Below are 22,674 nucleotides of genomic sequence, written 5' to 3'. Positions count from 1 at the left end.
CGTTGCTCCAATAATTCGTATTTAATAAAGCACGTGTAAATAACCACGTTTAAATTGCATATATAATTCAAGTCGAGCCTATATACTTTTATACTTTATAAATTAAATTAGGTAGAATTTTTTGCATTATGTTCCTGCTGCTGTTAAGAATAATTCGTATTTACTAAAGCACGTGTAAATAGCTACATTTAAATTGCATATATAATTGAAGTGTGATTAATAGAGCCTATATACTTCAAAAAATTTTTAATTAGATTAAATTAGTATTATTTCAGTGTTATTTCAGAATAATTCATATTTAATAAAGCACGTGTAAATAACCACATTTAAATTGTGTATATATATATATATATATATATATATATATATATATATATATATATATATATATATATATATATATATATATATATATATATATATATATGTGTGTGTGTGTGTGTGTGTGTGTGTGTGATTAATAGAGCATATGTACGTAATAATTCATATTTACTAAAGCACGTGTAAATAAGCACGACTTGCATATATAATTGAAGTGCGATTAATAGCGCCTATGCACTTCAAGATTTGTAATTTTTTTAATCAGATTCGATTATTATTATTATTTCAGTGTTCGCGCTGCCGTTAAGATTGACTCACATTCACCGCACAAGATCAAAACGAGATGACATTTATTAGGATTATCGATGTATTCGGGGACTGTCTCTTTAGAGATGGTTCCTTGTGAAGCTGACGACGATGTCACGTGACGTCACCCTGCCAGAGGACAGGCGTTGTTCTCCGCACAGGAGGCTGAAGCGGGTCCGGTCCTGCAGGTCCAGATCAGGAGCGCTCAGCTACAGGCCGACATGAGACAGTGAGAAGCGGAACCAGACCCGGAATCATCAGCGATCGCCATGACGACGCAGCCTTAGTGCTCAGCATCCGCATCCTCAGCATCATCCGCGGCTCAGGTGCGCCGTCAGTCCGTCAGCCAGGATGGAGTTCAAAGAGCTGGTGGACACCGCCGAGAAATGGTGCTCCGGGAATCCGTTCGACCTGATCTTCGCCGAGGACGTGGACGAGAGGCGGCTGGACTTCTACGCCGAGCCCGGGATCTCGTTCTACGTGCTCTGCCCGGACAATCTCACCGGAGGAACCGATAATTTTGTAAGTATGACATAATCGAGCGAGAGCCGCGGGAGGAGGAGGAGGGGGGTGGGGAGCTGCGCGCGTGCCCGCGTGTGAACGCTGCTCTGTTCTCGATGCTCTCTCCTATCGATTACAGAAAGTACTATGGGTTTTGGATGAGCTGCTGTGCTACCAGACCATATATATATATATATATATATATATATATATATATATTCTACCCATGATGGTTCTTGCTATATATATATATATATATATATATATATATATATATATATATATATATATATATATATATATATATATATATATATATAGTTGAAATTGAAAATGCATTTATTTTCAGCCCTCATATACCAAAATATATTTCAAAATGTACTTGAAGGAAAAGAAAAATGTCAATATCCCTCTTTTAAAAGCCACTGTATGTGAATATATATGTGACCCTCTCTGTGAAATCCAGTCTACAGTCTCAAAATCTAATTGTGAGATCAATTGTGTTCAGTATTTGACTTTATACATTTTCACAGGACGACAGAATCTCTCTCTCTCTCACACACACACACACACACACACACACACACACACATATATATATATATATATATATATATATATATATATATATATATATATATATATATATATATATATATTAGAAGATTACAGAAATATCAGTAACATGATATACGCTGAATACTATCAATGTAAAGCAGTACTGCTAAAATACATTTGTTGAAATACTTATCCCATAGCAGATGAAATGATGTCACTGTTTCTGACTGCAGCACATGGATGCACACAGCGCGGTCAGGCTAGCCTGGGTCATTATTGCAGGTGTTTAATCAGCACAAAGGTCTTAAGCTGCACGGTTCCCCAGACGCTGGAACAAACGGAGCAGGTATCCCTCATGCTTTGTGCTGTGATGTGGTAAAAACACGCGCAGCACCTGCACCGATGCGGCTCTCGCGCGCGTCTGCCATGTTTGTTTTCCAATTAGGAATCAGTTTATAGGTTTGAAATGAACCACAAGAGTTTACTGGAGTTCCCTGGGATCGCGCCACATGACCAGACCGCATCAGACCGCTGCACCAGAGTCCCAGAGCTCACAAAAATATCAGCGCATGCACCGGCAGGACGGGGATCTAATTACTCACGCTGATCAATACACAGTTCAGCAGATCACACAGCTAGAGCGAGCAGGACACTGTACTTTATTAATAGACAAAACTACGCTGAAGGAAGGAAAGAAAGAAAGAAGTGAGAGCAATTTAAAAATCTGACGGACATTTAAATTCAATTTAATTCAGATTTCAAAGCGTGATGCAAAAATAGCAACAAATATTTTTACTTGTGAAGGTCATACAATAAGTCATTCTTTAGTGCACATTTTTATTTTAATCTTAAAAATATAGAGTCCTAATTAAACATTTTTACTAGACTTTTTCAATCAGAAATTATTATAAAGAAACAGGAAGTATTGCATTGAATTTAATTTTTGAAGTTGTAAAACATGCTCTAATAATATATATATATATATATATATATATATATATATATATATATATATATATATATATATATATATGCATATGTATGCATATTGTGGATGTGTTGGCCGCAGCCATACAGATATGTTTTGCGAAAACAAAACACATTGTCAAACTTCAAAGAACGTTATTACTTCTGCATAAAAATGTCATTCAGGTGATTGGATAATGTTAACCAACATCAAAATAGCATTATTTTGTCAGACTTGCATTAAGTTTGCCTTTCTTGCCAAATTGATTACGGTCAGTTTTGTTTATTTCTGATTGAATAATCAATTCTCCTGGACATATGTTGGATTTGAAGAATAAGGGGTTGTGAATGGCTACTAATGTTGACTTTGAAATGAAATAGTGACTGTAAGAGTGCTCCAGCAAAACTATTAATAACTAACTAACACAACCGAGATGAATCTGAGCACCTCTGGTTTGGCCCGTGGCGTTTTCTTCCTTCTGGTTTCTGTGAGCTCTGGACAGATGCATAAATAATCAGTAAAGGAAGGTTTTCAAAACAATGCTTCGGGCATTTGCCCACGACGCAGCTTGAGCGGATATCTCTGGAGAAAGACAGAACGTGTAGAATTTATTCACCATGTGTTGATGCTCCCTGCTGAAACAGGAAGTTGGGCTGGGACACAGCAATGTTATATGTATTGCGTAATATCTGAATATTCACTGAATTGTAGTTTTTCTAGTACATATGCATGCAGACGATATATGCGCATCTTATATTTCCCGGGAAGGAAAAAGAAGGACTGAAATATCATGCACCTTGAACAGGGAGCCCCGGAGACGGATGATGTGCTGCGCACGTCCTTGTTCTCAAAAAAGCTGCCAAAATCCAAAAAAGTGCATTTTTAGAGAGCACTGAGTAACACTCTTTATATCGACGTGCATCGAATGCATTCAGAAAACTGTGTAACTTATAACATCAGCTTTTATTTTTATCGGTCTCTTCAAATTGCAATAAAAAGCAGAAAATGTAACGTGTTACACATCCGTTTAATAACAGCAGGTGAGTAGTTTTATTAGAATTCGCTGTTCTATTGTATTCTATTCTTATTCTGTTCCCTCATTAGTCACTTTTTTCGAACGCAGTTTGGTTGGAGAAGATTATTTGGGCCATCTACTGAAAAATGGTCCCTCTAGCTCAGATAAATATAACGGGACAAAGAGTTTTAGTGTCCCAGATTCTCTGCCGGAAGCTCAACTTTGACTTCAGAGAATTCCTTTTAACCATATATGGGCATTTTATAAATCCATAAATAAAAATACCAGGGAGTTTGAGTTTTTTTTTTTACACCTGTATATTTTTAGTCCATCTGTCAAACAAATTCTGCCTATTGCAAATGACAAGACGAGACCAAATAACAAAAGCAACAAGTTACGCGAAAGACAGTATTTTGTGGGTTTTCGTAGACATGAAATACACCGTTTACCGTGCTTTGAAACTCCACGAAGCACTAATAAGAAAGTAGGTTATATTTACTGTGGATTTTTGTGCATTTCAGCACGTGTGGAGTGAGAGCGAGGACTGTCTGCCGTTCCTGCAGCTCGCGCAGGACTACATCTCCTCCTGCGGGAAGAAAACTCTGCTGGAAGTGCTGGACAAAGTCTTCAGATCCTTCAGGCCTGTGAGTACAAACTCCCTCGTCACTTGAGGTGTAGCATAAGGCTTAGTAGTCGGAAAAATATCATGCACAGGGAAAGACAGGATGCTGCGCTGCTCCGAAAATCCCACTAACTCAACTAAATCGAACGATGATAAGTTGCATGTATTTGTTTATTTTGTTCAAACAAAGCGAACGCTGAATGCGCGCTGAAGACCTAGGTTCTTTGGCATGGACTAAAATGCGTTGAGGGTGCATTTTAATCAGTGATATAATGTTTGTGAGGATTTTTATCGTTCCGTTTGTTTCCCCCCATGCGTGTGTGCAGAGGTTTTTTAAACGTTACCAAGATTTTAGAGCCAAAACCTCTGGAATCTCTGGAATGTCCTCTTGTGTTCCGTTCTGCTTTGATTCTATTCTATTCTATTCTAATTCCTCTGCAGCTCCTGGGTCTTCCAGATATCGACGATGACACATTCGATCAGTATCATGCAGACGTGGAGGAGGAACCAGAGCCAGACCACCAGCAGATGGGTGTGAGCCAGCAATAATGCCCAGCAGAGAGGCTCGGCGCTGGGCCACAGTGTCTGCATCCAGCCCCTCTCTCCTAACCTTACTCACCTGGCTCTTCTTCTTACAGCACACACACAAACACACACACTGCATCCTCACACCCTTTAAAATCTGGACAGCTCTTCCTGCACCCTGATTTCATCATTCTGACCAGTATTATTCCTCATTAACCTACTCAAACAGAGACAAAAGAAATATCCCATTCCCGGCTTTCGTAATGCTTTTTTTTTTTTTTTTTTTTTCTCAATAATCTGGAGGCAGCAGGTTAGAAACTTACGGCGTGCTGCCGCATCGTCACATGACCTCATTGCATGTTTAATTCGGCGTCAGAAATGACGGTAGGATGTTTCGCATCTTAATTCCCGACCGTGTGATCAAAGTGTAAAAGTTGCAATCGGTATCACATCCTATTCGTCCATCAGATTGGAAATAGAAGGTAAATGCTGCGTATTTTGATAAAAGCTTTAGGGCAGGTATTCCACGCAAAGACTACAATTTACGTGGAAGCTAATAAAAGTAGTGTGCCGTTCTGAACATAACACTGTTGAGTTGAAGTCGAATAATTAATGCGAGTCACTTTTTATGTGCACTAACGATTCGTTCACAATTAGACCGGGAACGTGCATCCAGAAAGTAAATGGGTTATTTTGTTCATGTAGTGAATCTAGACGTCCATTGTGGATTTATTGTACCCTCGAATAACACATTCTCCCCGGATCTTGTCTTCGTATTGAAACGCGCTATAAATCACTCCAAAATATCTGCTAAGTGACAAATAACCAAAGCTGACCGCGAGTGCGTACAAGGCATCTGTGTTTAGGCGTCAAATGAAACACGATCGGAAGGTAAGGTTTAATTATCGCTGATTCAGAAGTGATGAGGTTATTGTGTTTTCAGGGTGGGTGGAGATGTTTAAACAGACCCTTGATTAATCCTCTCTTTGCCTTTACTGTCTTTTGATTGTATTAATCAACATCCTCTGAGTTAAGAAAGGTCAACTCCAGAGTTTAACCACGGAAAGGTCTATCTAAAATAAAGGTTCTTCTTCGCTTCTTATCTCTTATCGAGATCCATTTCTGGTCTCGTAGGCTTTTTGGGTTGATGTAGATTTCTTTAAAGGTGCTCCGTACAATTTTTAAATGCAGTATCATCACGTACGTATTTAAAGACATAGGGACCTATCATAAACCTGCTGTAATGCAGTGCAAGGCGTGTTTCAAGCAATCATTTCAAGCCTGATGCAGTTATTATTTTTACATGTTGTTTAAATACCGAATGCATCTGGTCGCCCACAGGCATGCCGGTCTGAAAACGAGGTGTGTACAGGTGCATTGTTGGTGCGTTGCTATTTTGAGGCGCCCGAAAACAATCACGCCTTTGACCAACTAAAATCTGGTCTAAAGTCAATAGCGCAGTGTTTTTTTGGGGCATGCTCGTGTTATGCATCACATGCCAAATACTAAAAGTGAAAGGATCTATATTTAAAAGATTATTGTCGTGTACGCTTTAACCTCGTGCACGAGCAGATCCGACGTGGCTCGAGCGCGCTGGCTTTTAAAGGGAATGGGAGACGAGACTCTGATTGGTTTATTCCACGTTATGACTAAAACATACCCATGGCTCATTAAGAGAATAGGTACAACCTATCAAAGGGTAAAACCTTTGCTAAAAAGTAGCTAAAATGTATTCAGACACCATGCACTATTATATCATTAAAATAGGGCCAAGTATGTTTAATTATTCTGGCAGTCGGACGTGTTTGTTAGTGTATGTTAGCCACGCCCTTTGAAACCTATGCCCCTCCCCGCATTTATAATGAGACTGAGAGCCACCTCCCACTATGCTCTGTAAAAGCGCAGCATGGAGCTTTCTATTAAACTACATCCACGTGCCCTGTTTTTATATTTGCATAGACCTCCACATTAAAAAGCTACTCTTTTGTTTTTAAAATTAAACTTAAGATTTAAGTTTTAAGCACCTTTAAAGAAATGTTTTTTTTAAAGCACTAGATCAGTTGAAATGTTCCTGTACAACCCTATCATGAGAACCTTTATTTTAAGAGTAGGCTCATATATCTCAGCTGATTCGGGTGACTGCTGTGTGACGGTCATGTGACTCGATGGGACCTGTTTAAAGCATCCTTTATCTGCTGTCATCTCGACGGACGCGACGGACGAGCTCGGCAGAGGGACGGGATGTTTCTTCAGGACATACTGTATGTGAATTACACACGTGGCCGCTAAACTTCCACTGTCTTCTGCTTCCATAGTGTCTTCCTGCACATGCCCAGTCTACAGTGACGCGTAGAGATGAATTATACCAACAGTGTGTTACAGAGATCAATGCTGCTGTTTTTCTGTCTTTATGTAGTTATGTAAGCTCTGTACCAGATTGTGATATCTTTTCTTTTTTTTTTATTTGACTGTTTATTTATTTGTCCCGGGGTCTAAACTAATTTTCATTTCTTTTGCTTGACCGTTTATGTAGCTTAACCTTTCAAAAATGCATTTCTTTTGTTTATATGTATACTTTTTTTTCCACCTGTGTTTATTGTGTAACAGTTAAGGCTTTATACTGGATTTGTGATTTCTATTTTATTTGTTATTTATTAATAGCTATCGGATGTTTATTATCAGTTTACCTGTTTATGATTTATTTATTTACTCTTCTGTGTGTGTAAATCCATTTGTGGATGATATTTCTGTCACCTTTATAACTAATGATTTAATTTCTAAAAAGATTGTCCAAATCTTACAATGTGGTAACTGGAAATATTGTTATTGTTTTTAGATGAATATTGATCAGCCTGTCTAGAGTCATTTAGAATTAAACTGGAGTACAATTCGTTTGGATCAGCATGTGATGTAACCTGAAATTCAACAATTAAATTTTAACCATATGAGTGTATTCTGTATTTTCTAGCCTTCATTTGTTTTCTTAACAGCTCAACCCACACCCTAATACACTGCAACCTTTGACATTAAATATTTACAAAGTTAAACTGCTGACTAAATGGAAAGACGCTTTAAGACAAGTCACGTGACTCGGCGGCCATCTTTGAAACGCCTCTCGGGTATCCGAGTGCATCTCCTATCTTTTTGTATTAGGAAACATCAAATTCTCCCAAACTAAGCTTGCGATTAAATTTCATATTTGGAATGAATTGACAACACATGTGCAATAATTGTTGTTTCCTCTGCTCAAATAGCGTTATAAAAAGCTTATTTCCCAGGCGAGATCGGCCAGTGCGCATGCGCAGTATTAGGCGCACGTCTCAGAACGCTGGCTGTTTCTATAGCAACCGGAAGTTCTAAAGGCACGTGCCGTAATGCGTTGACTTCACAGATCAGTGATTGGCTGTTTGATTTAGAAGGCGGGGCTTCTTGTGATTGAGCGGCCATTTTAGGCGTTGCGTTTTGTGCCCGTTCAAAACTACTTTAGTCTTTGCTAAATGCAAGAAGACATTAATTGTTGCGAGATGTCATGTAAATGCCCTCCAAAAATATTAAGACACTTAAAAGGTAAACTGCATAAAATAACAGTTTTAAATAAACTGATAAACGCAACGTGATGCATATTCGTCAGCCATACATAAATGAAACGGCTAAAAATTCTGTCTGCAAAAAATGACAGATTTTCAAAATGCACGGATGGCGTTTGTATAAGAAATGTAGAGATCAAGAAAAAAACAGGAAATGGAAATTACAAGTAGAATGGTTGGAAATCTGGCTAGCTGGCTATTACGCAGCTTTATGTATAAATGAAGCATTTATTTGGAAAAACAGATTTTTATACATTGTCATAAATAATGTTTTTTTATTGTGTTTTTAGTTGCTATCATTTAATAAAAACGATATTGAAACGCAGGATATTAAAAAAAACATGATCTGTTTCTGCAATTGAACTGTGATTGAAAAATATGGCATGAGCAATGCTGATTACGACACAAACACTACACACTTAAGCATAACTTGAAAAAGAAGCGATTAGATCAAAGAGGCGTTGAACGTTTTTAACCGAAGCCACGCTCCGCTTCAGTGGGAGGCGCTAACGCTCCATAAAAACAACTCAAGAAGAAGAAGAAGAAGCGGTCTCGTGATCTTCGGCGTGTTTAAGTTTGCTCGCGGAGCGCGCGACTGGCTTTCACGCGCGCAGTTGTTTGAGCTTGTTAACGCTTTGCATTTACCCGTCTTTGGTTCTCTGTGTTTCCGGGCGTCTGGTCCAGTTTGAGGTTTTTTTTTGAGTAGCTGAAGTTATATACAGCATGGGTCCGAAGCAGAGCAGTCCGTCCGTGGGGGCTCGGATCCGATCTTACTCCGGGTCCGATTTGTCTTGCTCGGACGGGCGAGCTGCGGTTCTGCGCTACTACGCGGGCGACTCGACCGGGCACATCGGTGAACGGGTCCGGTATTCGTCGCAGACCGCCGGTGCGTTCGTCCAGAGCGCCGTTATCCCGACCGGCGGCCGGAGAGATGAGACAGACGGGCAAAGAGCTCTGCTGATCGGGTCACTGCCGGCGCACCTCACCCCGCACCTGCTGGCCGGTAAGACCGGTTACCTTTATATTCTAATGCTTTTGACTATGTGTGTTTGCATGTTGACTTCAAAATAATTAAATAAGTTATTTTGCGAAGTTATCATAATCTCAAGTTCATCTAAAGTATTGTAACATTATGGACCATCTTATATATAGCATGCATCTTATATGTTCATAGATATGACAGTAATTGAATAATATGAATGCATATATATATATATATATATATATATATATATATATATATATATATATATATATATATATATATATATATATATATATATATATATGCATGTAATAATGTATATATTATAATCTATGTAATATAATAAAATGACACAAGCTCACGTGTCGTATGATTTAAAATGTAGTAATTTTTTTGACAGTATCTTCAGATTGGTCCATATTGATCTTTTTAATGTATAATATAGCCCTATACATTATATGAAGCTTAATGAACCGCCATCTTATGATTATCATACAACAAAATAACCTGTACTTATGATATATTATTGTGGAGTTTACTGTCCTTAAAATGACTATTACAATCATATATGTGTGTGTGTATATATATATATATATATATATATATATATATATATATATATATATATATATATATATATATATATATATATATATATATATATATATATATATATATATATATATATATATAACCTTATCACATCTGTTTTATGGCTTGGCCAACGTGAGCTCCCTTAACATCCCCGATGTGTTCATGTGCGTAAAAACAGCTGTTATTATTATTATAATAATGAATGAATGAATGAATGAATGCATTGTTGTCTGTTTCATGCAAGCTTTCTCTTTTTCCGGGGGAAGGTCAAACACAAAGGTGTTTTTGTGACCTTGGAGTGTCAGTCAACATCAAGCATTATTTGTGTCTGAGTCGATCGGATGGCGATGGTGTCAGGTTGTGTTAAATAGTGGGTCAGGTTGATAAGATTGAGAGGGAAGTGCGCTGACTGGGTGAACATGTGAGTCACATGCATCGCTTTATATTCGAGCGAGACGTTTATGAGTCACACGGTTCCTGCTGAAACCCTCTTTTATGGGTACTTGACAGCTTTTTGATTTGTGGTGCTCAGTCTGGCTTAGAAAGTGTCTGTTTCATTGTTTCCCTGTGAAGTCATCGGTACGAGAAAAAGATTTTTCTGCTCTTGCAGTCGCAGCGTCACAATGAAATACAAAAAAAGTAATGACTTTTTTCGAGGCTGAACAAATAATCTGCGGTTTCCTAGCCGTTGAACAGCCAGAATATCGAATATTAAATATTGAAAGCGCCGCTGTTTATACCTTTTATGGAAATCGAGTGGTGCGCTAATAGCTTGGACGGCGAAGGCTCAATGGCCCGTTTTCGGTCAATGCAGTAATTTAGGTCAAGCCGGAGTGTGGAGGTCAAAGTTCAGGAGGCCTGTGTGTCATGTGGCTGCTCCAGATGCAGCGTGTCCAGTGAGACTGGGGAGGATGTTATATTATCATCATCAATAATGTTTGTTCACACCATGATCTTCAAGTGTTAAATTTGGATTATATCACAGATACAGAGGACAGAAATGCGTGTTAACCGAAGTGTATAATTATTTAAAGCATGTTGTAATTAATGATCCAATAGTTTGAGGTTCTGAGATTATTGGTGTTGATCAATTAATTGAAAAAAATGGTGTTCTCTTTGAATACTCGTGCGTGTGTGTACATATTAAAAAAAATAATAATATATATATTATTATTATTATTATTATTATTATTATTATTATTATTAATATATTTATTTATTTATTTTTAAATTATTATTATTATTATTATTATTTTTATGCATTTAAGTAAATTCTATGTATATCATCTCATTTGGGACTAAATATCTTCTTAAAATATCATAGATTTTATTAATATATTTTTAAGAATATAGTATATAAGAATCGCCATTATTTATAAATACTCCATGCATCAACATGCATGAATCAAATTTTATTATTATTATTTTTTATTTTTTTTGCTTTTTATAAAGTATGAATACGGTGCTTTGGCTTTTGAAGTGAATTATATTAATTGTGGTTTTCTGTGTTTGTGGGATTTTGGGGGTTTTATCATTGCCGTGTTCATGCTTTTGTATTATTATTAAAATACATGTTGCATTAAAAAAAGAAACTACCACAAGTAGTTTGGCTATTTTGTTATTTTGGATTATTAACTGAAACATCAATAAAAATGAGGTCTCTGTTTGCATAGAATTTATGTTAACAAATTTAGTAAAAACTCACTTCATGCATAATGATAATTAACTGGGCATTGGTCAGTATACTCATCAGTACTCATGCACATCCTTAGCAAACCTTATATCTTTATTCTTGGTAAAAAATAATTTAAAAAAGAACTATGACTCTTCATGGGTCATGAATCTGGCCCCTGATCTCATTTGCAATAACTTCTGCATTCTGTATTAAACATACTGGAAAAGCATTTTGTTGTTGGGCTAGCAGTGATCCTTAAGCAACCTTCATCATCATAACTCCAGCACGTGTGTCACTTTGACCTTTAACCGCCTGCCAGATAAAGTTCACTTTGATTCCCTGGGCCACAAACACATAAACACACAAGGCTCTGTCCTGCAGAATGACTTCCTGTAATCAGTCTGGAGATGCTGTCATGTGTCCGAAGGCTCCTCCCCATAATTACACAGCTGACCTACCCTTTTTTTTTCTATATTTACTTCCTGTCCTGTAAATGTTTGACAGTACAGACTGTGTGTGTGTGTGTGTGTGTGTGTGTGACCAAGTACTTGCGAACTCTGTCTTATTAATAACATTTGCCAGCTTAACTAGTTAGTAATTGATGAGTCAGTGCCTTGTAGATGAGAATATGTTCTCACTCTTATTAAAGGTGAAACCTGTTCAACACACCAGCTAAACTAAGTGAACCTTTGTTCGATTTCTACTGTATTTGCCCATCAGAAAGTCTTATTGGATGAAATGCTCAATGCGCAATATATGCTTGCATAGGCGTACAAATTGTATTTCTGTTTCCTGCATGTGTTATATTGATCCCAGCAGACCTTTGGATGTCTTCAGAGGATTCTGCGTGATCATAAAGACCTTTACAGCCTTATAATCAACTTCACTTGAAATGAAACAAACATGTTGTCAAATCCAGCCGTGTGCTGCTCGACCACGTGCCGTGTATTTTATGCATTAGATTTAGTTTATTGTTATAACTTGATAATGCGCATTACAGTGAATTGATTTACAGGTGAAGTTACAGCATTTGCAAGATTGCTTTTTTTTTATTGCCTGGTAATCTTATAATAGCTGTTTACTGTCAGGAACTCTGTTATTATTGCTCAAGTGACCTACATAATAAATACAAGAGAAATGAATACGTTTTGTCTCCACAGCTGGCTTTGACTGTCCCGTCTGCTCAAAGTTTGTCTGTTCAGATGAAATAGATGATCATTTGCTGATGTGTTTCTCCAAACCCAGACTCAATTATAACGGTAAGAACAACCCTCACTATCACACGCTGACTGCAGGTTTCATGTTGGACCTGTAGATTTGTTTCTGTCCTCCACTGTTTATTTCAGATTTGTTTTGTTGTGTGTCGTCGGCTGACTCCTGCTGCTCTGTTGTGGTGTTTTCTTTTCCTGTAGATGATGTTTTGTCCCGGGACTCTGGTGAGTGTTCGATATGTCTGGACGACATGGTCCAGGGGGACACCATCGCTCGACTGCCCTGTCTATGTGTCTACCACAAAGGGTATGAGAAACATTCCCATCCATCCATCCATCCCCTATAAATATTATCCCATCCTACCATCCATCCATTCCCTATAAATATTATCCCATCCTACCATCCATCCATCCATCCATCCCCTATAAATATTATCCCATCCTACCATCCATCCATTCCCTATAAATATTATCCCATCCTACCATCCATCCATCCATCCATCCCCTATAAATATTATCCCATCCTACCATCCATCCATCCATCCATTCCCTATAAATATTATCCCATCCTACCATCCATCCATCCATTCCCTATAAATATTATCCCATCCTACCATCCATCCATCCATTCCCTATAAATATTATCCCATCCTACCATCCATCCATCCATTCCCTATAAATATTATCCCATCCTACCATCCATCCATCCATTCCCTATAAATATTATCCCATCCTACCATCCATCCATCCATTCCCTATAAATATTATCCCATCCTACCATCCATCCCCTATAAATATTATCCCATCCATCCATCCATCCCCTATAAATATTATCCCATCCTACCATCCATCCATCCATTCCCTATAAATATTATCCCATCCTACCATCCATCCATCCATTCCCTATAAATATTATCCCATCCATCCATCCATCCCCTATAAATATTATCCCATCCATCCATCCATCCCCTATAAATATTATCCCATCCATCCATCCATCCATCCCCTATAAATATTATCCCATCCTACCATCCATCCATCCATCCCCTATAAATATTATCCCATCCATCCATCCATCCATCCCCTATAAATATTATCCCATCCTACCATCCATCCATCCATCCATCCCCTATAAATATTATCCCATCCTACCATCCATCCATCCATCCATCCCCTATGAATATTATCCCATCCATCCCCTATAAATATTATCCTATCCTACCATCCATCCATCCATCCCCTATAAATATTATCCCATCCTACCATCCATCCATCCATCCATCCCCTATAAATATTATCCCATCCTACCATCCATCCATCCCCTATAAATATTATCCCATCCATCCCCTATAAATATTATCCTATCCTACCATCCATCCATCCATCCCCTATAAATATTATCCCATCCTACCATCCATCCATCCATCCCTATAAATATTATCCCATCCTTCCATCCATCCATCCATCCCCTATAAATATTATCCCATCCTACCATCCATCCATCCATCCATCCATCCATCCATCCCTATAAATATTATCCTATCCTACCATCCATCCATCCATCCATCCCCTATAAATATTATCCTATCCATCCATCCATCCATCCCCTATAAATATTATCCCATCCTACCATCCATCCATCCATCCATCCCCTATAAATATTATCCCATCCTACCATCCATCCATCCATCCATCCATCCCCTATAAATATTATTCTATCCTATAAATATTATCCTATCGTAATAATCTTCTGCTTCTCCAGATGTATTGACGAATGGTTTGAGGTCAACAGGTCATGTCCAGAACATCCCACAGATTAACATCAAATCAAGGTCAGATGTTAGACACTTTCCACAAATAGAGTGGTTGCACCAGTAACCAATGATCGCACAAAAAAAACATATTTTGTTGTTTCTATCTGCAGTAAAGAAGACCAGCAGACAAGGGCTCAGCTAACGTTTTCTCCAGGATCTTGCACACTTTGACACTAGATGATAAATCCATCATCATTTGAGGCCTGCACGGACCGAAAACCTGCAGTGCCGAATCTAAATGAAATCATGCATATACTTTGCACAGTTCCTAACAAACCTGAAGACTGTTTATCAGTAATCTAGGTGCCATCTTTACACACGGAGCTCTTTAGGGATCAGATGGTGGACTGCAGTATTACTGCTTCATAGGTTAGGGGTGACACATTAGTGGTTTCGTGATCCATAACCACAACAGGACTTTCTGTTTTTAACCAAAGTAAGAGTTGTGTAGAAGATGACGACTGACAGAATGTAAGTAAAAGAGGAACATGAAGGACCTAATCAAAAAATGTTTTCTGTACACGTAGATTTCTGAAATTATATTTAAAATGGTTGAACCAGTTGTGAATGTTTAGTTAATTTTTTTTTTTCAAGTGTGCTGCTGTGTATATAACATGTTCTAGTTACAAACTATATTTAGAATTATAATTTTATATATAAATAAATTCTAAGGGCTCTCGAATGTAGACGCGTGTCATTTTCTACTTTGTTTCTGAATGAACATTATTCTGTCCAACAATATGGAATTTATACTATTTATTTATATTGTGATATGTGTATACACAACTATGCAGAGGTCATAGGTCACTAGTATTTTCACCAACAAAAAATGGTTCCAATTCTAATCTTTATTGTAGTGTTTCAGCAAGAAATATCAGTTTGAACTATCAAATGTTATTTTTGATATTAATTGTTGACTACTGTAAAAATAACCGCACAGGTATTTTCACGGAGGACATAAAAAATATATTTTCCTCAGTCTTTTCTATGTTTAAACATCACGTATGCAATGAAGTAAGGTCGATTGATGACGACAAATGAGAAAGGTCCCCGAATTTCTGTGGATTATTTACAGTCCAAGCGTAAAACAAGTGCGTTTCGACTATACAAAAAAAGTATTACAAGTATGACAAAATTCTTAATAATGTATATCGATACTTTTGGCAGAGGATCATTGGACTAACGCTAGCAGTTCTAGTATGTAGGCTACAAGCAACATGTAAGACGATTGTGCCAGAGTTGAGTTTATATAATTGTAATTATAATTTTAAAAAAACTATATTAAAAAGTTTTAGCTGACTGCTGATTAAACCATGTGAGGATAAAAATGAGTTGGAGTTCTGTGTGCCATACACATTAACTGAAGGCTTGAATTATAAAACAACATCAAATCAGTACTGGTGTTATGATAATTTTTCCCGTAAAAATTTTTCTAGACCCTGGGGGCCATGGTGGTTCAAACTTCTGGCCCCCAGGGGCTAGAAAAACACTACTTAACAGCCAATCACAAAAATTTTCGGATATAATTTTCAAGCATGAGAAGCCGTTATCAATATGCGTGGAACTGAAGACCTGAATTAGAGCCCATGCATGGTCTGGTCAGTCTCAATAGTGTAGTGCGTAGGTGTATACCAGCTTCTTTATCAGTCTGCTTTGCCTACCCACTTCTAAATCCCCTCTGATGTGCATTCGGTGTACTGCATTAGCCAAAAGCATGACTGCCCACCATATGAATAGCTAATCAAATCGCATGTGAATAAATGCAAATAATGCATAAAAACACCCAGTGAATACAGTTATGCAGTCAGGACGCGCTCTTTAAATATGGCCACTGATTGCGCCCAAACCTGCTCCGTCCCGAAGGAAAAAGATTCTGAATCTTTAAGTAGAACCAAGTCACTCTTATGCAGATTGATCGTAAACAAGCCTAAAAGGATTTGTTGGACAGAAAACGCGGACTTGGCAACCCTGCATACAATATTCAGATTAACTGTCGAGAGTAAGGAGATGATTGACAGATGCTGTCGAATTTTCTGCTTGGCAGATTTATAGCTATCTGATCTTAGATGTGCTCCTTTAGAGTGCGCGTGATCCCCAATTCAAATACTCTGTATATTGATAGCGTGTCCCTGATGCAATATTAGAATTTTTGCACAAGCAGGCAGTAATGATCACCAAGTTTCTATCAGCTGAAACAACTCAGTTTTACATTTTTAGTCTAGGACTAGGCTTGAAAAAGACTTTCTCATCAATTGTTTTTGACTCTTATCTGTGCAGCTTCACAAACCTACTGAATAATGGGGGACACGCAAATATTAAGCTGTGAAGATTTTTCTCCTGGAAGCAGGTACCTTTATTACGATCCATTCCAATCTTGCAGAAAGACAGTGCCACATTACTGGGTTTTCTGAACGGGTGTCTCTATCATACAGACCTACTGGTGCTTGGATGTATTGATGGGTGACATTTATCCTTGTGCAATGTCATAGCTTTAACAAGCTAATAATGCTTTGTCTGTGATGGGATTTCTTTATATGAGGTTTATCTACATGTAAAATCAATTGCATAAATGCTTTTGTCTATTCTGTTAAAGTGAACTCCACATGGATGGGTCAAATTCACCAGTTCCCGGCTGTGGGTCCATGAAGAATGATGCTGTGAAAATACCGGTCAAATTTACTGGAAGTGATAAATCACCTGAACCGAGGTACAGCATTTCTGTTTGAATGGATAGAGAGATAGATTGACCGTTTGCAAAGAGCTTGACTGACAGGCAATTGGACCAATCAGATATCTTGCCTGCCATCTTGCCCAAACACCCAACAGGTGTTTGATGAATTCTGACCCCCACCAGTATTGGTAGGTTTCTGGTTAGTTGTGGGGGAGGGGTTAGGATAATAACGGATTTCAATGAATGGGGTAATAATTTGTCAGTCGAAAATGAGCACAACAGCTCTCCATAGAAATCAGTGTTGAAACAAGATAAATTAAAACATTAACTTTTAAGCAATTATGAAAATACCATCGTTTCACATGTTTGAACTATAGCAATACAGTGATCTGTCACGACACATTAAAGAGCCAAAAACTTGTCTGTTGTACACTTCTTCTTTGCTCTGCAATGTATTTTTCACTGCGTGAGAACGTGTGGAGTGAGGGGCAGCATTGTTTGTCAAGAATGGCAACAGTAACTAAGGACGGGTCTTTGCAAATGATGCAATTCATAGAGACATTTTTACATTTGAATAAATGAAACCAAAATAAGCCATTATTTTATTCACAACAGAACATAGATAATATAACAAATGTTTAAACTGAGAATGTTTTTAATTCTATGCACAAAATGAGCAAATTTTCACCTCTTCATTTATCTTATATTCTTTTTAAAACAAAACATCTGGGCATCAAGGTTATCAATTTCTGTAGTTTTTATGTTTGGTTCCATTCTTGCCTGATATAGGTTTCCGGCTGCTTAAGAGTTTGTGGTCATCTTTTACATATTTTTCAAATAATGAAGCTCCAAATATTCTCTATAGGTCTCACCAGACTCTTCTACTATAAAGTCTTGCTGTTATAATAGCTGCAGTGTTTCCTTTTGCGTTGTTCTTAAGAAATACACAAGGCCTTTCCTGAAATAAATATCATCTGGACTGGAGCATATGTTGGACACAGTGCTTCTGGATCATGTTCACATATGGCTTCCTTTTTGCACAATATTGCATTCATTGGCATCTGCAAATGGCATGACAGATTGTGTTTCCTGACAGTGGTTTCTGGAAGTATTCCTGGGATCTGTTTAGTAATGTTATATCTAGATGTTCTTTTAGCTGAATGTTTTGAAATGTCTTGCTTTTTCAGCCCTATGTTGATGCACATATGATTTGAAGGTGTTTTAGTTTTCATTTTTTGAAAGTTTTCAGGTTTTGTCTAACCTTTTTGACAAGGTTAACCTCCAAATCCTCCTGTCAACCCTATTTGATTGAGGAGCTTATACAGGCTGAATAAGAGTGGTGCAAGAATTGAGGCTTGTGGGACTCTGCATGTCATGGATGTCCACTTAGACTTGTGCTCTCCTATACTGCATGCAATAAACTCTCCTTTCTAAGTATGACCAAAACCATCTGAGTAACATCCCAGAAAGCTCAGCCCAGTTTTCAAGTCTCTCTAGAAGTATGTTACGATCGATGGTGTCAAACGCAGCACTGAGATCTAGTAGTACCAGCACTGATGTGATGTGGTCAGAATCAAGATTGAAAATTGTCCAGTTTAAAACAACCTTTTCAATTATCTTGCTTATAAAATGAAGGTTGCATATTGGTCTATAGTTGCTCAATGGGGTATCATCAAGATTTTTTTCAGAAGGGGCTTAACAACTGCAGTTTTCAGGGAGTTTGGAAAAGTCCCAGAAAGAAGTGAGATGTTTATCACTTATCTGACCTCTGTTCACTAGGAATCTTGGGAGGGGGTAACTCTGTTTATAAGTTACTGTTTATAAGTTTTGAGAAGAATGTCTGTCTAGTTGTTGTTATTTCCACATTGAAAGCATTTAGGCCATTTTTTGTAGATGCTATAGTGAATTTCTAGTTTTGTTTTCCGCCATGCCTGCTCAGTTTTTCTGCAGTGGCTTTTCATACTGCTGTTGATTTTAGCTTTTATATAGCTATTATAAATGGCCCACTAATGTTCTCGTTAATGCATATCTTTCTGACAGATACAGAGATAAATATATCTGTAGGAGCCATATTCACTTTAATTTTATAAATGTTTATTTAAATATTAGTTTGGTGCTAAAATGTTAATGGTGTCTGTTTCTTTAAGTGTAAGCTCTCACACCAGCGCCCACTCCTGTCAGGGATGGTATTTCCTTTTTAACATTTTCTCAGCTCTCTGGTACCTATAGAGAGCTGAGAGCTTACAGTTTTTTTTGACCGTGCACATGGCATGGAACTGGCCTACATTTAGATTTAAATTGTTTGTTTTATTTTACAGTTTGTTTGTTTTGGTTAAAAATAAATTTAAGATATTGCTGTAACCTCAACAAATCTGGATCTTTTACTTTGCACGCGTCAGGACATACACATCTACACCTCCTACAGTGGCTAAGACAAAGGAACAGAATTGGACATCTGAACCCGTTTTTACCACTACATTATGTCAAAAAACTTTGCTTTCAAAATGGAATTGGTTTGAGAAGAGGATAAATCTTGATTGGAATGGATTGAGACCATATGGTACTGGAGCAAACAAAGGAAACTTCTCAAAGAGGTATGTGTTTGAGGATGCAAGGTGCTGAGCTAATGCTAAGTTAAATTTGAATGTTATTGGAAAGACTTTCAAGTTTGATTCTGCAGACAGTGGATATAGGAATTCATTTGATGGAAGAATTCAAAGATCTCGATGTGTGTAATTTTTAAGAAGTATCAACGGAGATCTGATTGAAAAGGGTTTGTCTTTGGATTGAATCTGATTGTTTGAGACAAAATGGAGGATTTAATGTTTAATGTAGAGCAAGCCCCTAGCTCAGCTCAAAAGGACTTAATTGAGGATGCTGCTCGTTTGAAAGCCAGTAGAGCAGGCAAGATGGCACATCTTACAAGGTGAATGAATATTGTTAATTCTTTGATGGCTGATGGTGAATATTTGGAAGAAGTAAAGGGGAACATGTTGAAGTTCAATGAACAGCTTGATGAATTCAAGTCTCTTCAAGAATCATATGTTCAAGTGTTAAGTGAAGAGGATAAAGCTGAAGATTTGAAAATTTGGTATAAACCAAGAATTAAGCAAGTTGAGGAGTTTGTTTGCACAAAAGGTGGATGTCTGCTGTTCAAAACTCTGACTCTCAAGCTGATACTCAAGTTTCTTCTGCTCTTAAAGTCACTAGTCAAGAAGATGATGAAGATAATGCCTCAGTAGTTTCATTTGTGCATAGTAATAGATCTGGCGGTTCCAGCAGATCAAGTTCAAGCAGAACAAGTGTGTTAACATCAACTTCAGCACGTATCTCTGCAGAGGCAAAGAAAGCAGCATTACTTGCAAAAGCCAATGCACTGCAACAAAAACATACTATAGAAAAGAAAGAAGAAGAACTTAGAAAGATGAAAGAGGTTTGGGAAGTTCAAGCAGAAATTGCAGCCGCCACAGCTAAAATTGAGTATCTCAAGACTACTGAAAACTCTGTAACAAAAGGCAATGTGAACACTAAAGATCCCATGAATGTTTATTGTAAGGAGATGTTGAGTAAAATCCCATCAAGTGCTGCATACATTCTACAGGTAAAACCAAAAGAGAATGTTCATGCACAACTCCCTATAGCACCAAATGTGACTGTGACTGCAAGACATTCTTATCCTCAGAATAGTAATGCTATTCAACAATCTAACACTGTGAATACTGATTCTAAATCATCTTTACAAATATCTCATGCAGCTCAAGCAAGATCACTAACAAGGAGTGATTCATCTTCAAGTAGCAGCATTGAAGGACCTGATTTTGCTACAATTCTTCAAAGACAAAACAACCTGACAGACATGCTTGTGAAACAACAACTTCTTTCCACCTTACCCAGGGGAGAGGTTCCAGTTTTTAATGGAGATATTCTGCAGTACAGGGCATTTCTTCATTCTTTTGAGCACATCATAGAAAGTAAAACTGATGACAATGAAGACAGATTACATTTTCTCATTCAGTACACAAGGGGGCTACCACAGGATCTTGTTAGAAGCTGCCAACACATGTCATCGAGCAGAGGCTACCAGAAGGCAAAACAGTTGTTGAAAGAATACTTTGGTAATGAATATAGAATTTCACGTGCTTATATTGAGAAAGCACTCTCCTGGTCTTCCATTAAATCAGAAGATCCAAAAGCTTTACAAGCTTTCGCATTGTTTCTTAGAAGCTGCTGCAATGCCATGGAAGACTTGGAGTTCATGGAAGAACTGGATACAGTCGCCAATATGAGGAGTATCGCTCTGAAACTACCATACAAGCTCAGAGAGAGGTACGCCAGTACAAAGGCATTCGAGTTACAAGAACAAAGGAATCACAAGGTAAAGATAGTAGATCTTGTCAGCTTCATTGAAAAACAAGCTAACATTGTCTCAGACCCAATATTTGGTGATATCCAAGACTCAAGTCCAAGTAAAGGAATACCCAAAGTGCTAACGAGACCTAAATCTAAAAGTAGTTTTGCCACCAGTGTTCAAGAGAAATCACTACAGACATCAACTAAAGGTTCACCACCACAGTCATGCCTCTACTGTAATAATGGACATGAATTGCTGTCATGCTTGCAGTTTGGAAAGCAGCCACACAGGGAAAAGATAAACTTCATAAGACAGAAAGGAATCTGCTTTGGGTGCTTGACCAAAGTAGGACATGTGAGTAAAGACTGCACAAAGCGTCTCACCTGCACCATATGTAACAAACAACATCCAAGTGTACTACACATCAAACCAGCGGAATCATCCACACAGATTAAGAAAACGCCTGTGAGCAGCACACAGGTATCTCTGCGAGATGGTAAGCATAATGGAGTCAGAAAACCACAGGGTTACACAGAGTGTTTGCTGTCAATTGTACCAGTACAAATTAAAAGTTCAAAGGGAAGTCAAATTCTGCACACATATGCCTTTCTTGATCCTGGAAGTTCGGCAAGCTTCTGTACTGAGGACCTTATGAGGAAACTCAACATTGCAGGAAGAAAGACTAACATTCTTCTTCAAACTATGAGCCAGGATAAGTCTGTGCCCTCTTATATTGTCAGTGGTTTGGAAGTTTCTTCATTGGAAGAAAATAACTTTATTCCACTGCCTGAAGTCTATACGCAAAAAGAGCATGCCTGTTGATACCTCTAACATTCCCACAAAAGAAGAGTTGTCTAAATGGTCTTACCTGAAACGGGTACAGATTCTTAGGATTTCAGCCAAGGTGGAGCTGCTGATTGGAAGCAACACTCCCAAAGCCATTGAACCTTGGGAAGTCCTTAATAGTAAAG

The 22,674-nt window shown here is 37.8% G+C and overlaps 2 protein-coding genes across 2 annotated transcripts; both read left to right on the top strand.

The window, feature by feature from the left end:
- Positions 1–670: 670 nt before the first annotated feature.
- On the top strand, positions 671–7,768 carry mturn (maturin, neural progenitor differentiation regulator homolog (Xenopus)). Its single transcript, XM_043232904.1, has 3 exons — positions 671–1,149; positions 4,190–4,312; positions 4,732–7,768. The coding sequence occupies exons 1-3, from the start codon at positions 979–981 to the stop codon at positions 4,837–4,839; spliced, it is 402 nt and encodes a 133-aa protein (XP_043088839.1). The 5' UTR covers positions 671–978; the 3' UTR covers positions 4,840–7,768.
- Positions 7,769–8,937: 1,169 nt separating this feature from the next.
- On the top strand, positions 8,938–15,367 carry znrf2a (zinc and ring finger 2a). Its single transcript, XM_043232935.1, has 5 exons — positions 8,938–9,405; positions 12,817–12,915; positions 13,069–13,174; positions 14,630–14,699; positions 14,792–15,367. The coding sequence occupies exons 1-4, from the start codon at positions 9,126–9,128 to the stop codon at positions 14,685–14,687; spliced, it is 543 nt and encodes a 180-aa protein (XP_043088870.1). The 5' UTR covers positions 8,938–9,125; the 3' UTR covers positions 14,688–14,699; positions 14,792–15,367.
- Positions 15,368–22,674: the final 7,307 nt, after the last annotated feature.

Source organism: Puntigrus tetrazona, unplaced genomic scaffold, assembly GCF_018831695.1.
Source record: "Puntigrus tetrazona isolate hp1 unplaced genomic scaffold, ASM1883169v1 S000000746, whole genome shotgun sequence".
Taxonomy (NCBI): Eukaryota; Metazoa; Chordata; class Actinopteri; order Cypriniformes; family Cyprinidae; genus Puntigrus; species Puntigrus tetrazona.
The sequence above is the reverse complement of the archived record's forward strand: the minus strand, read 5'-3'. Positions and strand labels throughout refer to the sequence as shown.

What these genes read in the sequence shown, in the direction of transcription:
- mturn (XM_043232904.1), top strand. Translation starts at nt 979, where the DNA reads ATGGAGTTCAAAGAGCTGGTGGACACCGCCGAGAAATGGTGCTCCGGG. An exon ending in CCGGAGGAACCGATAATTTT is followed by an intron (nt 1,150 to 4,189) that starts GTAAGTATGACA and finishes TGTGCATTTCAG; the next exon opens with CACGTGTGGAGTGAGAGCGA. An exon ending in TCTTCAGATCCTTCAGGCCT is followed by an intron (nt 4,313 to 4,731) that starts GTGAGTACAAAC and finishes ATTCCTCTGCAG; the next exon opens with CTCCTGGGTCTTCCAGATAT.
- znrf2a (XM_043232935.1), top strand. Translation starts at nt 9,126, where the DNA reads ATGGGTCCGAAGCAGAGCAGTCCGTCCGTGGGGGCTCGGATCCGATCT. An exon ending in ACCCAGACTCAATTATAACG is followed by an intron (nt 12,916 to 13,068) that starts GTAAGAACAACC and finishes CTTTTCCTGTAG; the next exon opens with ATGATGTTTTGTCCCGGGAC. An exon ending in CTATGTGTCTACCACAAAGG is followed by an intron (nt 13,175 to 14,629) that starts GTATGAGAAACA and finishes CTGCTTCTCCAG; the next exon opens with ATGTATTGACGAATGGTTTG.